Source organism: Rutilus rutilus (genome assembly GCF_951802725.1).
Source record: "Rutilus rutilus genome assembly, chromosome: 16".
In the NCBI taxonomy this organism is placed as follows: domain Eukaryota; kingdom Metazoa; phylum Chordata; class Actinopteri; order Cypriniformes; family Leuciscidae; genus Rutilus; species Rutilus rutilus.
Window position 1 is genome coordinate 25,070,417 of NC_140224.1, and position 26,965 is coordinate 25,097,381.

The 26,965-nt window shown below is 41.8% G+C and overlaps 1 protein-coding gene across 3 annotated transcripts; it reads left to right on the forward strand.

Annotated features, from left to right (window-relative positions):
* The first annotated feature begins 229 nt into the window (after positions 1–229).
* Positions 230–26,604, forward strand: srcap (Snf2-related CREBBP activator protein). Of its 3 annotated transcripts, none has more exons than XM_084434900.1 (35): positions 230–451; positions 2,601–2,682; positions 3,016–5,936; positions 6,173–6,214; positions 6,797–7,054; positions 7,153–7,338; positions 7,416–7,556; positions 7,660–7,855; positions 8,345–8,514; positions 9,126–9,213; positions 9,313–9,402; positions 10,283–10,453; positions 10,565–10,812; positions 10,900–11,077; positions 11,168–11,304; positions 11,479–11,648; positions 11,808–12,000; positions 12,157–12,293; positions 12,452–12,638; positions 13,503–13,672; positions 13,808–13,956; positions 14,049–14,264; positions 14,366–14,530; positions 14,690–14,863; positions 17,106–17,420; positions 18,029–18,192; positions 18,472–18,782; positions 18,904–19,106; positions 19,260–19,429; positions 19,548–19,744; positions 19,897–20,011; positions 20,103–20,222; positions 20,335–20,514; positions 20,613–20,696; positions 20,789–26,604. In XM_084434900.1, the coding sequence occupies exons 3-35, from the start codon at positions 3,495–3,497 to the stop codon at positions 24,968–24,970; spliced, it is 11,949 nt and encodes a 3,982-aa protein (XP_084291026.1). In that variant the 5' UTR covers positions 230–451; positions 2,601–2,682; positions 3,016–3,494; the 3' UTR covers positions 24,971–26,604. The 3 variants fall into 3 exon arrangements, with proteins under 3 accessions (XP_084291026.1, XP_084291027.1, XP_084291025.1); XM_084434899.1 differs by lacking the exon at positions 230–451 and adding an exon at positions 806–857; XM_084434901.1 differs by lacking the exon at positions 6,173–6,214.
* The last annotated feature ends 361 nt before the right edge of the window (positions 26,605–26,965 follow it).

The following is a 26,965-nucleotide window of genomic DNA, read 5'->3' on the forward strand; positions in this document are numbered from 1 at the left end:
AGAGATAATATTTTAAAAACTAGTTTGAAAAACCAAATATGTGTTATAAAGTTCCGTGCAAACAAGTCATGGGTTTGTTAGAAATAGAAAAACAAAGTGAACTTTCAGTAACGGCTGAGGTATCTGTGCAGTCTCAGAAGCCTGCAGTGAGTGAAGTGCGCGCTGAAGCACGTCTCGCGAGATGTCTATTCGCTCCGCAACTTGGTCAGCAGTCGCTCGTTCCTCCATTTCGCTGCGTCGAAAGTCTCCTCCCCGCAACCGCTAGATTCAGCGATTCCGGACCCAGTCTCTCTCGGACCGTTCTTTAACTTGATCCTACGAACCTGCCAGTACCTCACTGGGTACCGAGAGACAGTTCGGAATAGTCTCAACACGGATTGAGTACGATTTGAAGCGGATGGCGACTCCTTCAGCGAGAATTTAGTAAAAGAAAAGTGCTCGGAAATTTCAGGTAGGTGGGAACTTAAGATGGCGGTGGTGAGAGGAGGGGGGGATGCTGGGGAGGAAGTGATAGAAGAGGGCGGGGGAGGAGGGTAAGGGGGTCACTGGGGGGGATTTTGACATGGCGGGACAAGTTGACTTTCAAGCGGTCGGGTGCTTAAAGTATGGGTTGTGTAAGATTTAGAGTAAAGTACGGCCTTTATTGAACTGACTCGATTTGGATCAACTGCACATTTGTATCATTGCACCTACCTCCGTATGGTCTAATTTAATTGCAAAATATAGAATTGTACCCAAATCCGTAGTAAGTCAGATGGGTTCCGGTTTCCTTTGTACCGCACACTTTTGAGAGGGCAAGCTGGAAACGAAACTGTCGTCTGTCACTGCGAGTGCAACAACAACCAAGTTGTTATATTGTGCGTTTTACTTTATCCTCCAGTACGTTTAAAGTGTCCTTATTTAAAGCAGTTATTCATATAAAATTTCCTATAAACCAATGCACTGCTATGAGTCATGAAGATAAAGTTAATCCAGTAAGTTATATAGTAAACATGACAGATTGTACAATTATTGACTAGTGATGGAACCTCCAACTCATTTCTGCGCATCAGTTATTTCGAGCAAAGAACCGACTCAGTGATTCTTTGTCATCCAGTGGTCCCTAAATAACTTCCCTAATAAAGCTAACGTTACATGTAGGCACATTTAGCTGTTTATTACCTTTTCCTTATTAACTTTGTAATTACAAGTTATTTGGAACCTAAATATAATATTGTATACATTAAATAGTACTGAAATGCACTCATATCTTGCCAAATAGTTTGCAAAGGTTTTAATCAAATGCTAAAAGGTTATTTATTAAAAATAAAAAGTGCAACTGTTTCGTATGCGTGTTGATTGAACTGTCAAACAATTACGTGACCATATACTTATTTATAAAACTCTCATACGATTACGTAGCTTAATTTTTTTTTTAATTAACGATCGGGTATGAAACTAACTTTCATTTCGAAAAGATCCGACTCAAAAGAACGACTTGTTCGCGAATCGGGCATCGCTAGTTGACTGGCATTTTTGTGTAGCGTGACCCCGCGCAGTGACGTCAAGACGTCGTTCCTGTAATAGGTGTTATAATACATATCCAATAATATGTTTGTTTTTGACAAGTCTTTAAAAACCATCGATATGGATAATGATGAGATATAGTTTATTCTTGATCATTGCATAACTTCTTATGGAAGCCGATGCATACACGCGCGCTCAGTGCCCGAGCAGTGTTTTCAGCGCGCGCGTGAGAGCTTGAGACGGTGTGTGTATTTATCGGTGTGTGTAAATATCAATGTGTTTGTCTGAGTTAGATAATAAGTCACCCTCAAACACACTATTAAACAAAACAGTCAAGGAATGTAGCTCCCTGTCATTTAAACGCCTAGAACATAAATGAAACGTTATCGTGTCTGTCGGCTCCATTGCAACGTCTATAAGCTATTAGCATCGCTTGCTAGCCTGCTAAAGGCCCATGTGTGTGCGCCCGCTTCTTGCATACAGAACTGCCGGCTGCATTCCTTATCTGTATTCGATATTACACGTTAACCGCCATACTATCTTCTGAAGTTTATGAACAATCGTGGGATAATAACGTCCGAAAAAGCTGTAACTCGTCGCTAAAGGCTAGCCGAACGTGAAGCACCCGCACTATTGTACTGAATGAGACTGTTTGTCCGGCTATATATGTCCGGCTGTACAACAGTTTTTCTTTTTAACCTTTAAGTGATTCGATGTGTTTTAAAAGGTGTGGGCAGTTAGTGTTCCTGTTCAAAACCACAACATTTTATTTCGTTAAGTATATGCTCGATAGAAGCCGGCAGTTTGAAAGCAAAATATGCATTTCCTATAGTTCTAAAAGAGAGTACTGCCAACAAACACCATTTACTCGAGTTTGCTCTAAATTATTTTGCTGCACTTGCATTTTAACCTCCGACCACGTAGAAATGATAGGGTTTTAAGGAGATTACATAGTCCTTCTGCAGCTAATTCATCTATAATTTGCATTCTAAAAAACAATTTTTTATTTCATGTGGCATTATGCACTTGCTGTAACTTCAGGATAATAGCTTTGATGTTACATTAATGAAATTCACTCTAATGTTTATCTTTAGACCCTCAGATGCAGCGGTACCCTTGATCTCAGCATCCTGGAAGTGGAAATCACGGAAGAGACTGGTGCTTCATCACATAGAGGTATTTATTCATTTCATTCCTTTTTACTTATGCAGGCCCACTCGGAATGTGCAGCTGTTGTAGAATTACACACTTTCCACAAAACTAATGTCTGTCACCCATAAAATTCTTTAAATCTTCCACCCCTTGCTTTTGCTCTCTCAGCTTTGACAACACCATGTTTAAATACTGCTTGAAAAAATTATGTTGAAACAAAAATGAAAATTTGACAGAAAAATGTCAGCAGATTTCACATAGGTGTTTTATTGGTTTAGATGTTCATTTCAACATGCATTTCATGTATTTTTGCATTTTGTAAAGGGTTAGTTATGACGTGACTCACTGTTCTTTCAGGTTCAGTGTGTAGCACTGCTGGTTCTGAAGCAGGGCAGTCTGGGGAAGAGGCGGTGCAGCAGCACACCTGTCCGGCAGTGGCTGTGCTGGGTGGCACCTCCGTGGCTGCGCAGAATGTGGCTGGGCCACCCCAGCATGCCCTGCAGCCAGTCGCAGCTGCCACTCTACCATCGTCATCGGTTAACATCGGCACTGGATCTCAGCAGCAGAAAGGAGACTCAAAGGCTGCATGTAAAGAACAGACCATCACTCGCGTTCAACAAAGCAGCGACATCAAGGAACCCGAGGAGATATTGGCGGTCCAAAGAGGACTGGTGTCAGCTACTGATAAAAACTCACAAAAGCTTACAGACGCATTGGAGGGTCAGACTCCCTCAGACAAACTTTTTGAGAGCGGGACTGATAGTATTGGGCAAAAACAGGATTTGCTTTACGGGTGTAACTCAAAGCAATCAAGCCTTGCAAACAGGGAGGTCGATATGGCGGAAGGATCCAGCACAGGCCACTGCCAAGATTGGAGCCAACACCCTGGAGATGCAGGGGGTGTCACTGCCCCTATTGAGGCAGAAAAGGGACCCTTGCCTCCAGAGACAATCAAATTGGACCACAAGAACATGTGTGGAAAGCACACACTTGGAGAAAGCCCCTGTGACCCAAGAACAGAAGTCATGCCACCAGTCTCGAGTGCAGTTAAGACAACAGACAGAGACATGGAGCAGCTTCAAACAACTCCCCTTTTTCAGACAAATCAGACTGCCGCATCATCTGCGTTTGACGTCCTACAAGAACAAAATGCGACAAATTCAGCGAAGCAGGCTAGTGAACTTGACTCTAAGGAGGCTATGGAAGTTGTCACACAAGATCTGCCTAAAACAAACAAAGAAGGTGCCGTCAGTCCAGGTAGACAAAACTTTTCAGCTGAGGGAACAAAACAAGGTATTAGCGGAAATTCTCTTTGCTCAGGATATTCATCATCAAAACAAGGGGGGCAGCACATTACCCCTGAGAGTGGAAATAGCATGCAAAATGACTCCGATAAGGGCAGCTGTTATCCCTCAGAGGACTGCAGTAAAACACAAAGGGCTACACAAAAGACAAGCCCCCTTCATAAAACACCTGGCGTGCCCACCCCGCCTGAGAATACAAAGTGTGTGCAAGAGCTAAGCTCTCAGTATGTACATGTACATGTAAGTGAAACCCCCCAAAAATTTCTGGTGGGTAGTGCAAGGGAGGGACAAGGCAATAAGAAAGTCCCTGTTGATGGAGATCTGTGTTGTAACGTGGCTGCTAAAGAAGTATTTCACAACATTTCTGTTGATGAACCAAAGCTGTCTGGGCATGTGACATGCATTGACAATGTACAGGTCCCCATTGTGAGTGAAAGGTCACAAGTCGTGGTTTGCGGCTCTTCTGATTTGAAGCAGAATGACAGTGCCAATCCAATAGAAATATCTATGTCCTCAAATCACCAAGAGGATAGGAGCATGCTGCTCGCTCACACAGAGAACTGTGTGACTTTAGAGGGTCAAGAATCAGATCAGCCAAATCTTTCTGACTCTATGGTCCAACAAGTACAAGAGTCCATTCCAGCAGATCATAAACTCTCACAAATTCAGATATGCCTGAATGACAACCCAGATATCGTGACTGTGGAAGAAAGGCAGGAAGTGAGTGGAGAGGCTCTCAATGCTGTCAAGGTGAAAGATTTGATTGATGCAGGTATTTTAATGCAGCCAGGTTTGGAGGATACATGGCTGGTTGTAAGTGAGATAGACGGGCAGTCCGAGCATGCAGAGATGGAGGTCAGCGAGGAGTCTCTGGTGCAGTGCCCCGAATCCCAGTCAACTGTTGCTGTATATGAATGCACTGTGCCCTGCTTTACATCAGCTGCCATTCACAGTGAAGTTAAGCTCCTGTTAACTGACAAAGAAGAGGAGGAACCAATGGAAACACTGACGCAAGACTCACAAGCCCAGAGTAATCTAGGGACTCATTCTGATACACTCAAACCCACAGAAGATTTAAGGACCATACCTTCTATGCAAAAAGAAGGATCTATAATTGTCAAGCAACATGATGATTCAAGTCCCACTGATCTTGCTAACACATTGACAGGGTTAACGTCCACAGTGTTGGATGTCACGCTTAACTCTGTGCAAGAGCAGCAACAATCTGATGTAGTGGAAAACACACAAGGTGTGTCATTAATTTCATTGTCTTGTGGCACGATTGACCCAAAGCTATTGATCTTAAAGAGGGGTGACAACCCTATACTTAAGCAACCTTCTTCTCTGTCAGCTAGGATCTCAACCAATCAGATCTCCCTTGTCCAGGCTGGATCCCCCAGTGATGGATTAAATAAAGCTTCAGAGTGCCTTGCTAAAACTGATACAGCTGGAACTCCCACAGTAAAGGAGGATGTCACGTTACCTGCTGACCGCCCTGTCTCAAACACTTTATCTTTGTCTTCTCAGACTGTTTCCACTTCTAATGTACTTTCACAGAACAGATCTGTGAAAGAAAACTTAAATAAATCAAATAGTTCTGGCAAGATGCTTCAAAATGAATCCTCTGCTAACACTTCATCAGCTTCAGTACAACTCCATAACTCACAAAGCCACTTTACTCTATATACTGGAGATATGTGCGGTACTGTATCTAGTGTTGTCCCGGAGGGGAATCAGTGTAAACCGTCATCGGCCGCTACACCATGCCAAGATTCAATGTCTTTGGGAGGTGAACTGGAGTTGGAGCAGCAGCAGTTGCCGGACAAACTTTTGTCAACAATGCAAAATGTTCAACACACCATCCTGGAGCCACTTGATGCTTCTGTAGAAGAGAGCAGCGATGGAGAGGTTGACAGCTCTATGGAGGTCCAGAATGAGGATAGCAATTCTATGTCCAGTCCAGCAGCGAACAAGGTAAAAGCAACCAAACTATTAACTGTTCAGACTTGTACATCAAGTACAACAAATTAGGCTTAAGATCACTGCTACATCATTGTTCATGTTTAGTCACAATGAAGGCATCAGAGGTAGTCAGCAAAAGTGTTTTTATAATTCAGATAGCTTGTGTACACAGTCCATAACAGTTTTAAAGCCATAGTCTGATGCTAGTGCACTTCTTGGCTGTTTATTAAGCCATGTGTGTTTTCCAGCATGGGCAGAGCAGGACAGACAGAAAAGGCTTGTTATTGAAGGTAAGAGGTGACAGGCATCCTTCAAATCTGATCGTTGCAAGCTGATGCGATGATCCTGCTTCTTCCAACTAGTGGTTGACCGATATAGGTTTCGGTATGTACTATGTAGGCTAATACAATTTAAGCTTAAATACGCTGACATTAAAGTGGACATTTATTTGACCAAATATTTAAATTCACAAAAAGGGGGAAAGTAAAGGTGTTCAATCAGCCACGCTGGCATAGTTTCTGACTGATGCCAAAAATCTCAAAATGACCAGGTAATTGACCTGGAATATATATCGGTCTGTCACTGCTTCAACTCACTTTCTTACATTTATTAAAAAAAAATTCACATACAATCTGGAAGGAAAATAGAGCTGAGTGTATGAAACTGTTTTATCACCTAGAGTAGCATGTATTATTTAGAAATAAGGAGAAATCTTGTAAGATGTTTGCTCACCAAGATGTCCTTGTAGACTTTCCTGTTTTTATGAAGCTCTTTTTATCTCTTCTGGGTCACTCTATCTCTCCTTTGTACTCTACGCTGAATAATATTGTGCTGTCACAGTCGGATACACTGTTTTATTTGTCTGTCCCAAGGTTTGCCAGTGGATTGCAGGCAAGGTTACAGCAGCCTCTACTCCTTCCTCCTCCCCCGTTCCATGTCCATCTCCATCTCCCTCATCCAGTGACTGGATGCGTTCTCACACAGGCAGAGGCTCACCTGTACTCAACTCTCATGGCAAAAACATGCCCTCCACTTCCTCCCAGGGTTCTGGATGCTGTTCTCAATCAGAGCAAACAACCACCCTGAAATCCACCCCGAAGCACACAGACATGGCAGAACTAGCAAAACATGTGAGAGAAGGACAAATTACATAACTTACTCTCTGAAACAGTGATTGACATTCCTAAGTGGACTTTATTCTTGTTTTTTTATTTTTTACTTTTAACAGGAAGCAGAAATAGAACATCGAACCCTTGCACTGAAACGTGAAGGTTTCTGGTCCCTAAAACGTCTGTCTCGTATAACCGAACCAGTCCGGCCAAAAGTTCATTGGGATTACCTCTGTGAGGAAATGCAGTGGCTCTCTGCAGACTTTGCACAAGAGAGGCGATGGAAAAGAGGAGTGGCCCGAAAGGTAAATGTTACATTCAGGCTGTCCTATTTGAAACATTTTGTATTTTGAAAATCTTACCAGTCTGAACTCATTTTCAGGTAGTACGGATGGTGATGCGCCACCATGAGGAGCTGAGGCAGAAGGAAGAGAGAGCGAAACGTGAGGAGCAGGCCAAACTGAGGAGAGTTGCTTCTTCTATTGCCAAGGAGGTCCGTGCCTTCTGGAGTAGCGTTGAGAAGGTGACTTTCATTGATTTTTGTTTTGTTTTTGGACAAAATCTATTGTACTAAAGACTGTAAATGATTCACACTTTAACTGTTTCATGCCCATTTCTGTACACAGGTGGTCCAGTATAAACAACAGTCCAGACTGGAGGAGAAGCGGAAGAAGGCCCTAGATCTCCAGCTGGATTTCATTGTGGGTCAGACAGAGCGTTACTCTGACTTGTTAAGTCAGTCCCTGCATGCCGCTCCTGAACACAGTTCAGACACTGCAGCTGTTTCAAAAGAGCCACAGCTGAATGCTGTCGATGAGGATGGTGAGGACTGACTTTTTTGTTTTACTGTGTTGTTGTTCAGATTAAGTATCTTGGAACTAAATTACCTAGGGCTGCCCCCTAATAGGCGACTAAACATTAGTTGTCGAGAAGAGGCTTAGTCAACCAAAATGTGTTTAGTGAATGTATGAGGTCAGTTCCACAGAGAGACTGACTTTAACAGTATCTAATGTTGCATTCAAAACCTAGCAAACATGGTATTTCTTTATTATATTAAGCTTGTGCTTTTTTGTTTTGATATTTTATGTAGCTTAATGCAATGGTATTGGAAAAAACAACATGGCTCAAGTGTCCAAATTCTGTGGGGCCACTGTGCACATAAAGATTGTGCTTTAATACATTTAGTGAATTGAAAATCTGCTCTTGTGAGTGTTTTTGTGTGCAGTATGGTTTGATATGGTTTGACCACAATTAAGGAAATTGTTATTTACACTTTAAGTTAATTCATAATTTGTCCTTTTTCTGCTGCAGATAGAGACTTTGAGCCACCTTGTGAGGAGGATGATGACGAAGAGACCATAGAGGTAGAGGAGCAGCAAGAGGGGAATGATGCAGAGACACAAAGGCGAGAGATAGAGTTACTGAGGGAGGAGGGCACTCTGCCTCTGGACCAGCTACTCAGTACTTTAACTCTCCCCCAGGTATAGCAATCTCCCAGGATCAACTCCAACACTCATTGGTCACATGCACTCTAGTTAAAGGGTTAGTTTACCCAAAAATTAAAATTATCCCATAATTTACTCGCCCTCAAGCCATCCTAGGTGTATTTGCTTTATTCTTTCAGCCAAACACAATCTGAGTTATATTATAAATATCCTGGCTCTTCCAAGCTTTATTATGGGAGTGAATTGTTCCTTAGATTTTGAAGCCCAAAAAAGCACATCCATTATAAAAATAATCCATACGGCTCCAGGGGGTTAATAAAGGCCTTCTGAAGTGAAGCGATGTGTTTTTGTATTAAAAAAAAATAGCCCTATTTATAACTTTATAAACCATAATCTCTGGCTTCGGTAATGGCCGTACGTGAGTATAGTTCTGACGGAAGAGTGAAATCTAACCAAATCAGTGGATAATTTTCATTTTGGGGTGAACTAACCCTTTAAATACTGTTTAAGAGTGTGTTCACACTTGGCATGTTTGGTTCGATTAAAACAAACCCTGGTATGATTGCTCTGATTGGTTGGTATGATTGGTATGATGTGAGAACTGAAAAAATTTATATATTTAAATAGACTTATTTTTCCTTGCAAAGGTTGTTGAATCAGAAGAAGAGGCCTCAGATGCTTCATCTTCTACAGTTGAAGATGAAGACAAAGAATTCAGTGCCAATGAAGAAGATGGTTAGTAGAGTTTTATTTAGATAGATAGACACTTAACTTGGGTATCCTATTGATTTGGACAGAAAGATATCACTTGAATGACTCTATGCTTTGCTTCAGCGAAAGATGAAGAAGACACTATTGCAGCCCAGGAAGTTATTGAAGGAGAGGGAGACCATGCAGAGGAACTGGATGACCTTGCTAAAGAGGGTAAATTAAATACTGAAATATATTTAAGTGTAGCACTATAATTGAAATACACACAACACGCTAAAGGTAAAATGTTTGGGGTCTGTATATATATATATATTTTTTTTAAGTCTCTTTTGCTCACCAATGCTGCATTTATTTGATCAAAAGTAATATTGTAATATAAGTAATATACAGTAATATTGTGAAACAATTTAAAACTGTTTTCTCTTTTGATACGTTTTAAAATGTAATTTATTCCTGTGACGGCAAAACTGAATTTTCAGCAGCCATCACTCCAGTCTTCAGTGTCACATGATCCTTCAGAAATCATTCTAATGTGCTTATTTGGTTAGCAGTGTTTAAAACAGTTGTGCTACTTAATATTTTTGTGGAAACCGTGGTACGTTTTTTTTTTTTTTTTCAGGATTCTTTGAATAGAAAGTTCAATCACATTTATTTGAAGTTTGACATTTATTAGAAAGCTAAAAACATAAGTTTTTACTGTCTTTTTTTTTAATCAGTTTCTATAACAGTATTAATTTCTTTTAAAAAATCATACTGAACTCCAAACCTTTGAATAATTTTACAAAGAGTGTTTAATTATGACTTAAATGGTAACTGGACTGCATTTATATAGCGCTTTCACAGACCTATGGCCACCAAAGCGCTTTACATATAGTCTCACATTCACCCATTCACTCACTCATTCATACACCGACGGCGGTGTCAGCCATGCAAGGCGCCATCCATCTCGTCGGGAGCAGCTGGGGTTAGGTGTCTTGCTCATGGACACCTCAACACTTGGTCAGGTGGAACCGGGGATTGACCACCAACCTTACTGACTTAAGCAGTAATTTCTTGAGGTCATATTGTTACTTGTGGTTTCTTTATTTCACAGGGGAGATGAGCATGGAAGAGCTCTTAGAGAAGTACAGAGGAGCGTATGCCTCTGATTTTGAGGAGCCCTCAGCATCACCAGATTCCTCAGAAGAATCAGAGGGAACTGAGGAGGAAGCGGAGGAAGAGACGGAAGGAGAGGACAGTGCTGATGATAGTGGCTCCTCCTCAGGTGAGCTGACATTTATGGTGATAGAACCATTACATCTTATGAATTATTGTATGAAGTGTCAAAATAAAGCACATCATCAGATTTTCCTACTGTGATCCACTCAATATTCAGGTTCTCAAGCGGCTGTAGACAGTGACGAAGAAGAGGTTGATGAGGACGTGCAGGAGAGTGATGATGGTGATGATGATGATGATGAGGAGGATGATGATGATGGAGGTGAGGGAATGGAGGTTCTGCTGAGAGAGGGAGACCATAGTCCCACTGTCACGACAGCTCCGCGACCTAAGAAAGAAATCAGCCACATTGCTGCTACTGCTGAGAGCCTTCAACCTAAGGGATATACACTGGCAACAACAAAGGTAGCAACACAAACCCTCAGAAACAATGGCTGAAGAACACAGTTTCTGTTTATCATTAACTGCAATTTGTTTTCTTTTTAATACAAGGTCAAAACACCAATTCCATTTCTGCTTCATGGTACTTTGCGTGAGTACCAGCACATTGGACTGGACTGGTTAGTCACCATGAATGAGAAGAAACTCAATGGCATACTTGCAGATGAAATGGGGCTTGGCAAAACCATCCAAACCATCGCTCTGTTAGCTCATCTAGCTTGTGTAAAGGGTAAGTAGTCCACATAAATCCCTATGATGTGTTTTGAAAATATAATCGATATATGCAGTTCGACAAACATTTTCTCTGTTTCTCTTACAGGTAACTGGGGTCCACATTTGATCATTGTGCCCACCAGTGTAATGCTCAACTGGGAGATGGAGTTGAAGCGTTGGTGCCCAGGGTTCAAAATCCTCACCTACTATGGCAGCCAGAAGGAGCGCAAACTCAAGCGACAAGTAATGAATACAATAATGAGCATATTTATTTATTACAAATTAAGATATTTTAAAAACACAAAAAATACCTTTTAAAAACACCTTACATAACACTTTAAAGCAATTATTGTGTTAATTTAGCCTTTCAATCCTTGTGATTTTAGAATTGTTTTTTCTCTTTTAATAATTTCTCAGGGCTGGACCAAACCCAATGCTTTCCATGTTTGCATCACCTCGTATAAGCTAGTACTGCAAGATCATCAGGCTTTTAGACGCAAGTCTTGGAGGTACCTCATTCTGGATGAAGCCCAGAACATCAAGAACTTTAAGTCTCAGCGCTGGCAAAGCTTGCTCAACTTTAACAGGTACTTGTATACAGTCGTTTCTATGATGCACTTGATAATTTATCACTACAGGTCCCATTCTAACTTTAATTTCTTTACGTTTTATGTGTAAAGCCCATATAATTACGTGAATGTAATGAGTTTACTATTTTGCCTCTCAATTCTCTGTCTTCCATGCAGTCAAAGGCGATTGTTGCTCACAGGTACCCCTCTCCAGAACAGTCTAATGGAGCTTTGGTCTCTTATGCACTTCCTCATGCCTCACGTTTTCCAGTCTCACCGTGAGTTCAAGGAGTGGTTCTCAAACCCGCTTACTGGCATGATTGAAGGGAGCCAGGAGTACAACGAGGGCTTGATCAAACGACTTCACAAGGTAGTACCAGTTTATGAATTGTGTTGGACATTTTGTTTGATCTATTTCATTTATGGATGTAGCGCAAACACAGGCAAAGTTCATAAGAGAAACATGGGAACTGTGTTTAATGCATTTGGCTTTACATAAGCTTCCTTCATCTCCCTCTTTTTCTAGGTGCTACGACCCTTTCTGCTGCGAAGAATAAAAGCAGATGTGGAGAAACAAATGCCCAAAAAATATGAGCATGTTGTGCGCTGTCGACTCTCGAAAAGACAGCGTTTTCTCTATGATGACTTCATGGCCCAGGCCTCGTGAGTAACCGGGGCAAGCTGTCATGGGTTGGGTTGAGGAAGATACTTTGAAGCTCAGGCCTTGGATGATTGTTAATTGGCTAACTTTGTTCATACTTCAGATGGTGTGTTTTTTCTTTTCTTAATGTTTGTCTTTTTTTGTGCCCATGTACTCCCAGGACACGAGAGACTTTAGCCAGTGGTCATTTCATGTCTGTCATCAACATCCTGATGCAGCTGCGGAAAGTGTGTAATCACCCTAACCTGTTTGATCCAAGGCCCATACATTCTCCCTTCATCACAAAGGCCATCATCTATTCTACTGCTTCACTGGTTCAGCGGGCTCTTGAGACCTCACCATTTGAGGTAAATGGTAGAAGACCAGCAATTACTAAACCTTCACTATCCTCTAATTTTGCTTGTTTATCTATAATAGGTGTGTCCAGTCCTGCTTCTGGAGGGCCAATGTCTTGCTGAGTTTAGCTCCAACCTGCCCTAAAACATTTGCATCGAAGTTTATAGTAATCCTGAAGACAGTGGCTGTATTTGAAATCACACTCTGTACCCTAATGTAGTGCACTATTTGAAGGGACAGCCATTTGTAGTGCAGTCCAAAACCATGGTTAATCCCACAGTGCACCTCAATAACGAGTGTATAACCGATGTACCTTCAATGGCTAGCCGCTATAAAATACCCATGCACTGTGAGTGTTGCACATTAAAGATGCATTCACACCATGTTGTAATTACTGCAATTATGTGATTTCAACTTGTAAAAAGCGTTCACATCCTCGTAGAGCTCATAATTACAGCTTGTAAAATGGGAATTGTCTGAGAGGCTCCCACTTGTACCATGTGACTGTTGTACCACCTGACCGCTGCAGATTCATTTAGGCATTGATAATTGATAGTGGTGCCATAGAAACGCATAATTTCCAGTCCGAGGACGTGAACCGCTCCGAATATAACGTCAAGTGTTGTCATCTTCGAGCTCTGTATTTTCATATTCTTCCATGTTTTTTCCATCATTCCCATATGTAAATAACAATGAAGTAGCCCTGTCCATTGATCACATTAATGTATAGCTAAGGTGGTATGAATGGTAAAATCTTTATCGGTTTCTACACATTTCTGTGTTCAGAAATTTTTTAAAGTCATATTTGTTTTTTTGTTTTGTTTTTTTTGAACCCTCATTGAAGGTTAATTAAAAAAATTCTATTCTTTTCAAAGCGCTGTGACTTGTCCATATTTGACCTGGTTGGCCTGGAGCAGCGCGTGTCTCGATACCAGGCAGATGTTTTCCTGCCTCAGAGGAAAGTGACACATCAGCTTATTCAGGAAATCATGGAGTCCCCTGACCCTCCTCCCAGACCGAAGCCTGTTCGCATGAAGGTCAACAGGTATGTTGTTTAAAATAGTTAAGCACACAATTCTAATGTATAATATATTCACTTGAGTTAAATAAATGGTAATTTTTTTTTTTGGATTTTGTTTGTATCTTTTAATAAAGTTTCGGCATGTGCTTGCTTCTGCAGGATGCTCCAGCCTCTTCCTAAGTCTGATGGGCGTTCAGCAGTGAACAGTCCTCGGTCAGCGTGTCCTTCCACCACCACAGTTCAGACTCCAAAGCCTCTAATCACAGAGGTTACCCCTTCACAAGCTCCTTCCCAGCCAGCACCTCAAGGTCAGCTCAAGGGTCCAAGCCTCACATTCTGATCAGTGTCTTTCACGTAATGGTGTAATTGGGAAGAGAATAACATTTTACTCTTATTTCAGTTTGTCCTGTTACTCCTGTCACTACATTAAGAGCTCCAGTGGCTCCTAGTAGCGTCCCTTCTGCACCTGCAGTCAGGCCACCAGCCCCCCAGCCAGTGACTGTGCGTCCCTCAGCACCCTCCAGTATCACAACTGTGTCTGCTCCCCCTCAACCACCAAGCAACATTATGACTCAAAGGGTGCTGCTCAGTCCAGATATGCAGGCTCGTTTGCCATGTAAGTTAATTGCATCACACTTGTTTCACTTCATTGTTTATTGCCATGAATCAATAGTTGCACATAGTTCAATTATTTTCATTTATCTCCCACGTGTACAGCTGGCGAAGTTGTAAGTATCGCTCAGCTGGCCTCCCTGGCAGGCCGACCAGTGTCGTCCTCTCAGGGCAGTAAACCAGTAACCTTCCAGCTACAGGGCAACAAGCTCACACTCTCTGGGACTCCGCTGCACCAGGTCCCTGTTCCACAGCCACGACCCATCCAAGGTATCCACTGTCTTCCACATAAATAGAAAAAAAACCAATCTGCTTGTGGAAATAATCCACTGCCTGCTTTGGATAGGTTTCGCTTTTCCTGCACGCCTTCAGTCTTTCTGTGAGTGTATGGTGTAGCCTAACACTTTCTTCTGTGGTTGTGCCCTTTAGGAAATGTAATGCATCTGGTTTCCAGTAGTGGGCAGCACCACCTTATTAGTCAGCCAGCTCAGGTGGCAGTTCTTCACACAGTTAGTCAGACAGGTAGCAGCTCAGCAAATCCCTACCCAGCCAGCACAACCCCAACCTGCTCTGGACTAGCATTACCTTTCACCGCTACTCAAGGTATTGGTGCTGTCCTTGAGTTCCTTCTTGTTTGGGTACAGCCTGTATCCTGGGTACCAAACTACCTGTTACTCAGCAGAGCATGTGCATGGGTATTCTGTCACTGGTTCTTTTTTTCTAACTGCATGTGACAGCTTATTTGGATGGTTTGTTGGCTACTTAATAGTAGGGATGTCCCGATCCGATCCACGGCATCGGTATCGTGCCGATACTGGCCCAGAACGCTAGATCGGATATCGGAGGGGAGAAAAAAATATATCCGATACCTATGATCCGATACCTATTAGGGGTGGAACGGTACGTGTATTCGTATTGAACGTACGTTCGGTGCATGGATTTACACGGAGAATACACAGTATAAAAATAAATAAAACTGTAATGCGGAACTACTGTTAGATACGCGCATAGACATAAGCGGGTTCTTTAGGGACACCTAATCTGTAGCCCCGCCTTAGCTCTGAACGCGCGTCTATTTCGCTTCAAACGCTCGCTTTATCATTATACGCGCGAATGGATTCAAAATGTTCAAGCATCGAACTAGACGCGGTGTGAACGCAGCAAAATGAACAGGCTGCGATGTCAAGATTGCAATACTGGAATGTGTGTGTGTGTGTGTGTCAGAGAGAGAGAGAGCGAGAGAGGCACGGGCGCGATCGAACAGTTGAAACATAAAAACATAATCGTCATTTTGTTCATACAGGACATGCAAAAAGTGTTTAGCCTACTTATATTTGTGTAAAACACAACATTTGTGCTTTTGTCAAACTGTAACCTACAACTGTCACCCAACCAAAATCACACACACGCTGTTTAAAAGCAATAATTATCTCATCTTTTGGACATTCATCATATTACATTGGTTTTCATTTCTTGTCCTAAAACAGAGCACTAATCTGTTTATTTTGAAGTTACACATTCTACATTGATTAAAAAAGACATTACTGTTTTTAATGGTAGTATTATTTTATACAGAAATCAATTATTTATAATTCAGATGAGAATAATGTTAAAGTTAATTAATTTTAAGGAAACAAATATATTGATTTGAAATACAGCAAATTAATTTTAAATTCATTCAGGTACAATTACCAAACATATCTCAAGGTCTTTTGAATAAAGGGTGGCAGTCTTTCATTATCAACTGTTGTTGTGGACTATATACTGGAGAAGTATTTGTTCTCCATTTGAGTGAGATGTTTTTATGTGGCTAATTGAGCAAAGTGCTTCCATATATTTTATTATTAGTAGTATTAGTTCAAGAATAAAATAAAAATATCGGATTGATATCGGTATCGGCAAATAGCCAAAGCTGCGGCATTGGTATCGTATCGGAAGTGAAAAAGTGGTATCGGGACATCCCTACTTAATAGGTACAGAATTAAGTATTTTAAATCTAAAAAAGATAAATGCAAACAACACTGCAAATATTAATTCAAATGTTGTAGAGGGTACCTGATGTTTGAAATGGTTTGGTTTGTTTTGCATTTTTATTTTTTTGTTAATTTTTTTTATGTAGTTAGTGGATTAAATTGTTCTCATTTCAGAATTTTTCTTTATTTCTCGTTTTTTGTTTTATTCTGTTCCTTTAAGTCTAATGTATGCAGGTTCAATTTATGAAGTTGTAATTGTCTATTCTTCTATAGAGTTAAAAGACTGTAGACTTGAACTACCAGTCAGTTTGTGGTCAGAATAGTTTTTTTTTTTTTTTTTTTTTGGAGAAATTATTTTATTCAGCAAGGATGCATTAAATTTATAAAGTGACAGTAAAGACATTTATAATGTTACAAAGGATTTTTATTTCAAACAAATCTTTTCTATTTTCTGTTCATCTTCTTTCTACTTTCTATTCATCAACAAATCCTGAAAAAAATGTTTCCAGACATATTAAGAAGCAGTTTTTCAACATTTTTAATAATAAGAAATATTTCTTGAGCACCATATTGAGCATATTAGAAGGATCATGTGACTGTAGTGAGTCTGTTTTACTGTATTTTTTTATTTAAATAAATGCAGCTTTAAGCATAGGAAACTTTTAAGCATAGAAAAAAAAAAAAAACTTTAACAAATCGTACTGACTCCTAAACTTTTGAGCAGTAGTGTATTTGATAAATGCAAGACGTTGTATTGATAGCTCTGCTACTGTAATCAATAGTCTGGTGCCCAGTCTAACTGAACTTTCTTTCCAGGCGAAATACTTGTGTAGTTAGTAAACTCTCTTTCGCTCTCTATTTTTTTATTCCAGTCCCAACATCCATGGTAAGTGGACCCGGAATTGTAAAGATTGTTGTACGACAGGCACCAAGTAAAGAAGGAGGGTCAATCCCTACTCTGGCCGTGCCTCCTTCTCCTCGTCCTGCTCCTCCTCAGTCGGTCACCCTTCACCCACATGGCACTCCAAGCACTGTTCTTAGAGCGTCCGCTGCTTCACAGCCTCCACACCGGCCTCCGGTTTATGCTGCTCCGCCCCGAACTGTTGCTTCCTCCCAGACTCCACCCACTCGTCCTGTGCTGAGAGTAGTACAGGGACCAGCACCACCACCAGCCCCAGAACCACCAGGTAAGTTGAGCCCATGTGTGGTTTTGAGAATTTACTTGACAGAAGTTTAAGCAGTATATTAAAGGTGGTATCAGCGATTTCAGGCCCAAACATAAATGATCACATTCATCTAATATTTCGCTAGCTGCACGCCCCATAAGCATGCTGTCAAAAAACCGCGTCTCTCTAGGTAGCCTAGGCTCTGAGATCTGCACACAAAAACAGTTGGTATCAACATCACTCAAAACCAAAATAAATAGTGTTCCAACCAATTATCGACAGGGGCGGGTGTTGTGAGGTTTTGCGCTCGTGCACGGCTGCCTATGACGGCTGCACGCGAAAATCTCACAACACCTGCCCCTGTCGGTGATTGGTTGGAACACTATCTGTTTGGGTTTTGATTGTTTGGCCAAACAGACTGAAAACAGCTGTTTTTGTGTGCAGATCTCAGAGCCTAGGCTACCTAGAGAGACGCGGTTCTTTGACAGCATGCTTATGGGGCGTGCAGCTAGCGAAATATTAGATGAATGTGATCATTTATGTTTGGGCCTGAAATCGCTGATACCACCTTTAAGGTAAAAAGAATATTAAGTAGAATAATTATGCATTCAATACTCTGTACTTCTCAGTTACGAAGGCAAATTCATCATCAGTACGTGAGGACAGTAATAATGATGTGATAACTTTGCACATGAGCACTCCTAAGCCTACATCCTCATCTCAGAGTAGTGGGTCAACATCTCAGCGTCCCCGCATTCAGCCACCGCCACCACCACGTTCCCCCTTCTACGTGGTAAGAAATGGAGTTGTTAATCTTACATTGATTAATTCTTTAACTCAAAAGGGAGCATAACACTGTTTCTACTGTAAATCTCAGTTTAATGACAACCCACATCTGAGTGTGTAATATTTTGCAAATATAGATGCTTCTTAATGCAAGCATTAGTAACTACATTATAATGCATTTAGGTACATTTTCTGTACCCTTATTCTTGGTATAAAAATTGTGTGACCTATTAGTTGTTTGTCTGTTTCTGTAACTCTTACTTATTTGTTACTTTGGTTCTGACAGTCATGGCTTGCAGACAGGCGAAAGGCTCAGCGAGATGACAGAATCTCTCAAATCATGCGCATCAATGAGCTGCACTGCAGTGCTAAGCCTGTGTATGGCCGTGAGGTGCTGGACTTTCTAACCTTCCTCCCAGGCCCTTGTCCATCTCCACCACGTCCTGTTGTAAACAACTGGAGTTACTCTGGTTATAGCTCCTGCCTCACTGCTCAGTCACACGATATCAGTAGTATTTTGGAAAAGAGCAAAGTCCTGAAGGAAGCCATCAACAACTCAGAGGATAAGCTTCAACTTCTCTCAGAGGTCATAGAGAGGTATAGCTCACAAACATACATAAAGCACTAAACTTTTATTTGATTTAGAAATTAAGTATAAAAACTGCATCTGAAAATAATAGTGTCACACTGCGTTTAAATGTGTGCCCTCGTTCCACAGGTTCACTTTTGTCATTCCTCCAGTAGAGGCAAAGCCTATCACCATGCACAGCTGCCACCCACCTCCCTCCCTCAGACACCAGCAATCTCTTTTCTCCTCTGTTTTATCTTCCCGTCTCTCCCCGCTTACACACACGCTCCATCGCATCCAGTGTAACATGAGGACACATTTCCCTGACTTGAGGCTTATTCAGTATGACTGTGGTAAGTACTGGGACCCCAGAGTGTGCATTTTAGTATTTCATTGTACTTAAATTTACCATGTTTATACGTAATAAACATATAGAATGTGTGTTGTATCAAAAATACAAAAATAAATGGACAATAAATGTTTTGTGGCTGTTTATCTGTGTTTAGGTAAGCTGCAGACACTCCACCTCCTACTTAGAAAGTTGAAGGCAGGAGGGCACAGAGTCCTCATCTTCACTCAGATGACACGTATGCTAGATATACTTGAGCAGTTCCTCAACTACCATGGGCACATCTACCTGCGGTTGGATGGAAGTACACGTGTAGAACAGAGACAGGTGAAGTACTCGAATTGTGTATTTGTGATTTTCATATAACTTGACTTGGGCAAGCAGAACAAAGAATGTGTTTTGTCTCTCAGCTTTGACATTATTGGAATGTTTTTCTGCCTTTCAGGCTCTGATGGAGCGCTTCAATGCAGACCGTCGCATTTTCTGCTTCATCCTGTCCACCCGCAGTGGAGGTGTAGGTGTTAACCTGACTGGGGCAGATACAGTGGTGTTCTATGACAGTGATTGGAACCCAACCATGGATGCCCAAGCTCAGGACCGGTGCCACAGAATTGGACAGACAAGAGATGTCCACATCTATAGGTAAAGGCAAAAAAAAAAAAAAAAAAAAAATATATATATATATATTTTTTTTTTTTTATATACATACAGGACCAATTTTTGTTCCTTTTTAAATAAATAAATGATTAACATTGTACAAGCACGTTTGACATTTTAAAATGTTATTTGTTTAGGCTAATCAGTGAACGCACAGTTGAAGAAAATATTCTGAAAAAAGCCAATCAAAAAAGGATGTTGGGAGATATGGCTATTGAAGGGGGAAACTTTACCACTGCCTTTTTTAAGGAGGTATGCTTTAATTTTAATGTAGTTTTCCCAGTGAAATCCTAAATTGGAATAAACTTTAGAAGGATTGATTGGCCAACTCTCTTTCCCACAGCAAACTATCAGAGAGTTGTTTGATGTGTCAGAGGGAGAGAAGAAAGTGGCTGAACTGAGTGTGCCTCAGACAGATGATGATGAATCCATCAATAAACAACACACCACCATTTTGGAACAGGTAATTTTAAATGTATCCATTTGGTGTATTTCATGTATTTGTTTGTTTCTAAGAAATGTATTCCATTTGTTACAAACATTGAACATTTTATTTTATGTGTTCTTTATACTAGGCCCTGTGTCGTGCTGAGGATGAAGAGGATATTGTGGCTGCATCTCAAGCCAAGGCTGAGCAGGTGGCTGAGCTTGCAGAGTTTAACGAGAACATCCCTCTGGATGATGGTGACAGCCGAGACCAGGAAGAGGAGGAGCTTTCCAAAGCTGAGCAGGAAATCAATGCCCTGGTTGAACAGGTAGTCATGATATTTATGCTTTTCTTTATAGAATGTGACTTGACCTGTTTTTATCATAATGTTTTCCACTAAATTTCAATTGTCCCTGTTCTTAACAGCTCACTCCCATAGAACGATATGCCATGAATTTCCTTGAGGCTTCCCTTGAAGATATTTGCAAAGAGGAGCTGAAGCAGGCAGAGGTAACAATTAAAACAATAACCAAGCTTTGATTACTTTCTGGTTGAATAAACTTTTAGCAGTCATACCCACAAGATTTATCTTTACTTTACAGGAGCAAGTTGAGGCTGCAAGGAAAGGGTTGGATCAGGCAAAGGAAGAAGGTTTGAAACTGCATCAGTCATCTGACAGTGATGAAGAGGATTCCGTACCTCCCAGTACCGAGGGACCTACTCCAACCCGTCGCCCTCGCAAACACAAAGAGAAAGGTGCTCCTTCTACAAGGGTCAGTGGCAGGCTCAGAGGTACACCTGCTGACGATATACCTCTAACCCGGCTGTCGCCAGAAAGAGGCAGGAGGGGGGCATGGATGAACTCTGAGCGCAGTATAAGCCAAACCCCTGGGTCCACACAAAAGTCGCCCCAACACAGAGAAGTGCCTGAGAAGCTTCGCAGTGGTCCGCGCGGGCGAGGGACAACCAAAGAATCTGAATCGCTCATGTCATCAGAAAACCAGACAGTCCAAACCAACCAGCAGCTCTCAGATTCAACAACCGTGTCCCCTGCTATGCAGAGCTCAGTCCAAAAAATTAGAAATGTGCCATCCCCCAACCTGCAGCCCATCTCCCCATCAAGCTCTGTGCCTTCAGCTGCTGTATCTCCTGCAATAGACATAAACAATTGTGGCCATCAGTCCTCCACTTCTGCTGCATGCAGAGAGGACAGTGTAGAGCAGGGGGGAGAGGCAGTGTCTGAAACTGTACAGTGTAGCAGGAGAGATAGGAGAGCATCTGCATCATCAGACTCCATCTGTTCTCCTGAGCATCATTCTGAACAGGATGGTCAGCTCTCCCTTTCTCCTACTCTTGCATCACCTAACTCTCGTTCACCACGAAAGCGGCAGTCTGCTGAAAGTGAAATTCTCAAGGGACTTCCAGAAGATTCTCCGTCAGCCAAAGTCCTTCGAAAGCTTCCAGGTCGTCTAGTCACGGTGGTGGAAGAGAAAGAGCCCAAAAGGAGACGGAGGGGAATAAGTGGAAGTGGAGGAGCGCACAATGAGGGTTCATCAGAAGACTCTGAACAGGTAGAACCAGTTCAAGAACCAGCCACTCACTCATCTGATGGAGCAAGTCAAACTCTTAAAGACTCTCCTCCTATATCAGTCCCCACATCCTTAGCTTCCTCGTCACCACCACCACCACCACCACCACCACCACCACTACCACCACTACCACGAGAGCAGGAACAGGTCTCCTCTCCGTTACAGTATAGTGCAGGGAGAGGGCACCACCCCTGTTCCCCAACACACCATTCACCAGATATGCCTGTCCTACGGAACTTACCAGTGCGCCGAAGGCTTGAGACAGAGTCTAGAATGGCTGCACAGTTAGGAGAGCAATTTGTAGGAAGAGGTAGAGGGGTGGATCGGAGATCTGCTTTGTCACCAAAGAAACCAGAAACTAATTCAGACAAGGACAGTGCTGCTCAAAGTGACTCAAATGTCACCAATCTTATATCAGGGAAGCGCAAGAGGGGCAGGCCACCTAAAACACCCCCAAGGGCACCAGAGCTGCCAGAAGACAAGAAACCAGTAACCCAGAAAACCAGTCCTGAGCGTAGTCCCCCTCACTCACCAAAACGGAAAAGGGGTCGTCCACGTAAAGATTCCACCACAACTACAAGCTCACCACCATCTTCTCCTTCTACAGGTGCTCCTTCCTCCCAAGAGCCTAATTTGTCAACGTCCAATGTTATGCCCGTGACTTTGCCTGCTGTGAGTAAAACTTCACCAATAAGCTCTCCAACTCTCAACCCCACTTCACCCTCAAATGCTGCTGAATTGTCGTCTTCTAAACCTGATTCAGAAACAAATCAATCCACTACGTCTGTTTTACTGTCCTCTATGCATAGAGACTCTCAAAATATGTCCTTGTCTACATCAGAACATGGTGTAGACTCACAAGGTGATACTCACACCAGTCCAAACCCTGTAATTGCATGCATTGACTCTGACACCAACACACTTAAAACTTCACCACACAAGATTTCTAGTGCAGAGGTCTCTCCGACTTGTACTGCTTCTTCCCTTACACTACAGCTTCCAAGTCCCCTCAGAGAGCCTCCCACTTGTACCCACTTGTCCCTCATCCATGCAGAGGAACTTACCCAAATGCCTGTACTTTCTAAGACCAGTGAAATCACGGCATTTTCAGAACCTTCAGCTGCCCCAGTGACTGCTGTAGAAGCTGAGGAAAATTCACTCACAACGAACCAACAAATAGATAATTTGCAGTGCTCAAATACATCAACTCATGTCACTTCACAACCCTTACACAGAAGCAGTACAACTGCAGACTCTTCACAAACCTTTGTAGAGCCCATGTGCAATATAGCTGCATCTCCTATTGCCACTCATCAGTCATCCACCCAACCTTTTCCACCTGCTTTGACTTCTGGGATTGAGCCAGAATCATCTTCATCTAAATCAGAGGCACCAGAGGCTTCGGTTACACTGACTCTGTCAACAGTCCAACAGTTCACACCTAAGTCTGATCAAACTTCTGTTCCTACCTCACAACTTCAAATTACAGCCATCGAAGCAGCAACAGATTCAGCACCTGTATCACACAAAATGTCTTCAACATCTTTACAATCTCCATCTACAGCTAATCAGACAAAATCAGATTCTCTGTCAACATTCAGTTATATAGATGCAGATTCTTCTCCACCCCAAAACATGCCAGTGGCTGATAATCATGAAGGCCAACATTCATCCAAGGATGAGGTTGTAGCTGAGCAGGAGGAGGAGGTTGTAACTGAGGAGACAGAGAAAATGGAACTAGACCGTGTTGCTGAGGATAATGCAGGAGGAAATGATGGCGTTTTATCTCAGCCAAAAAGAAAGAAATTGGATAGTTTGCCAAAGGAACAGACACCCAGTGCCTCTGGAATTGCCTCATCAAATTCGGATATTGAGACTCATGATGCTCCCAAGAGTGATGGACCTGTTAAGCCATCAGAAGAGGAGAAAAGAGAGGACAGAGAGACCAGAACTTCTGCCAAAAAACGAAGCATTAGTAGACAAAGCAGCCAGGAGTCAGTTCGTTCCTCTTCCCCATCTTCTGTATCCTCCAGTGGTACAAGATCATCTCAGTCCAAAAAGGTTGGAGAGAGTAGGAGGCCTTCAAAAAGGAAACGGGATGATATAAAGTCTGAAAAGGGGAAAACTGAAGAAGGGTCTGACAGAAAGCACCAGTCCAACTCTTCCTCCTCATCTTCAGACTCTGAGGACTCTAATAGTATAAAAAGATGTCTGACAAGATCTGCTCAAAAGAAGTTGGAGAAAGATGGCACGATTGCTAAAAATGATAAGAGCAGTAATAGACAAAGGGGGAGGTCAGACAAGAAGGGTCAAACCACCAATACCACAGAAGGGGAGTCCAGTGGTGAAACGTGTTCAAGAGCAACCCGGAAATCTGCTGGCCCACAATCCAATACTTTAGCTTCCCCTGAACCTGAGGTACTGGGCAAACGCTGCTCAGCTCTTAATGCTGCAGCCAAGCTCTTTGCAATGAGGGGAAGAGGACCAGACACACCCAGTCCTAGCCCCAAAAATAAGACTTCTGTACAGCAAAGCAGAGCACTGTCCTCTGAAAGAAGCAGTAAACCCAAGGGGAAAACAGGACAGGACTCTCCTAAGATGTCTAACAGTAAAGCAGAGAGTGGTAGGCAAACCCCCAATCAGACAACTGAATCACCACAGTCCTCCTCTTCTGCTCGATCCACTCGGCAGCGACCGGGCAGCCTTGTTCCCCCCTTGGAAACAGAAAGGGTTAAAAAAGAAGAAAAGAAAAAAGCATCTGATCAGAAGGAAGGTGAATATGAAAATAGAGAGACCAGGTCTTCAAGAGGTCATAGTGCCTGCAGTAGTATAAGCAGTGAAAGAGGAGCAGGCAGCAGTAGAAGTCGGAGTAGCAGCAACAGCAGTCAGCGCACACACAGTCTAAGCTCACAGAGTACAGAGCCTACCCGCTCCCGTTCCAGAGCAGCCTCCTCTGGTAGTGATACAGAGAGAGGCAAAAGTATTCGGCGGAAGAGCTATGGAGGCAGAGACAGGGAGAGCAGGAAAGAGAAGAGGTCCCAGAAGCATGACAAACCTGAACTGAGTGCCGGGTCCAGTGATGGGACTCCGGACAGGGTTCTCAGGAGTGTAGCTGCACTGGCAGCCGCTCAGGCACGTACTCCAGCTAGCAACACACGCTCTTCATCCACCCAACACCGGCACTCCAAGACGTGATATGGAGTGAAGAAATCATCTCTAGGTTTAAACAAGGAGTTAGATGTCAATTTCAGCAAGGAGATAATGCAGATTTTATGGAGGAATGGGATCAATTTTATTTAAGGCCATGGTTTAGCTGTGAGAGAAGACGGGGAAAAAGAGATCTGTTGCACATTGCAATTAGATCTGACCTCGACTTTGCCACTCAGCTATCTTAAGTCAAGCCATTTACTGTGTGGAAAGGGTCTGTAGATGCAGGACAATTATGAAGATCATTTGGTCACCTATTTAAAAATGTGTCCTAATAATTTGAGTTGAAACCAGAGAATATTTTACCCTAACACAAAGACTTTGGAACTTCAAAGTAGCTGGGCAAGAGGCAAGATTTATTATTTGTTCACACTATGTACTGTAATCATAAAGACTGGAAATACTATGTGAAGTATATGTTAGAAGATTGGTTGCATAGATTGTACACTTTTTACAGAGTTTACCAGTGCTACAAATGCATTGATGAGGAAGAAATTCATTAATGCTACATTGAAATGATTAGTGGGGATTGTACAATTGTAAAGTTTTTAGACCATTGCATTCTGAATAATATTTGTCAGCTGTTTTGACTATTGTTTGTTAAGTCAGTTGATGAATTACAAAAATATCTTCTATATCTTCCAGGGTATGAAGAAGAGGGCAGGTCTAAAAAATGAGATTTTTTTCCCCCCCTCTGCACTATGCTGGAGTTACAATTTGCTTAGATCACCTGTCTTTTGTAATGTTTCAGTCCATTACTTTTAAATTCTGCTGCTGCCTGCTTTCCCCCGTTGGCACATCTGAAATGTCTCAGACATTGGAGTTGTGCATTGTGATTTAGGTGTTTTTTCTTTTTTCTTTTCAGAACATCGACTTGTCAGTACATCTTTACTGGTACCTCACTGCATTTTGTAAGCTCTAAAGTATGTGTATCTCTTCAGCTTGTGATGAATCTTGAAATTTGCTTGTTATTTGCTTTATAGCAGTACAGAAATGGGAGACAACATCTTGCTATTTTTCTTATCTCTTTCCCAAAGTGTTAGTCGTCATGATCATCTTTACACATTCAATTGTATTCTCAAACACAGAATCTAAATGAGTTTGATAAAATGAGAGTGCCTGTTGATCCATACAAGGATCCATGTTAACGTATAGACATTTGGTCATCTGTAGTGCTTTAAGTGTAATAAGCTCTTCCACCCTTCATCGTAACAACGCCATTTCTGTTTGTGCAACCAAAACTGAAATCAGTTCTCCAGTGAAAATTGCTACGGTCAGCTAATTTTATTTCTGGAGTATTGGTCCTTTTTATGAAGGGACCGATGCTGGGTTGGTAGGATACACCTGAAATAACTTCATAAGAGGAATATTCATCTTCTCTTTTTTTGTTTTGCTGAACATTGGCAGTCAAGTGAATTGTAAGATAGCTTTTCTTTGCCCTTTTTGGACAGAAATATGTTTGGGGGGTATTTAGTAGAATATGGTGATGGTCTTATTTTCATTTTTGATTTGTCTATTCTAATTTGTTACATTCCTTATGTTCCCTTGTAATTCCACATTGTTTTACTTGAAAGATTGAAACAAAAATGTAAGTTGAATAAAAAGACCAAAAAATACACTAATTGTTGATGTCATCTTAAATTCTTATTCAAATTGTAAATCATTTTAATCATGATTTTCTTGTTCAACCAGGTTGACCTTGGAATTGGGTCATTTACAATGGATGTAAAGGTTGTGATTGTAAAAGTGCAGAATTGCCTCAGTAGATTTGAGTTAAAGTCCCTCAAGCCAATTAGCCACGTCTAGTTTAATCTGCTAGTTCCTTTTCAAGCCTTAAACCGTTTTTTGTTGTTGTTGTTTTGTATGTTTGTTTTTTGTGGTGTCCTTTAAATAGTAACCGTTAATATCAACGATCTAAAAAATAGATTAGCATCACCAGAGTGAGAACCAATCGGAGATCAAGTATTAGAAACGTGAATTGAG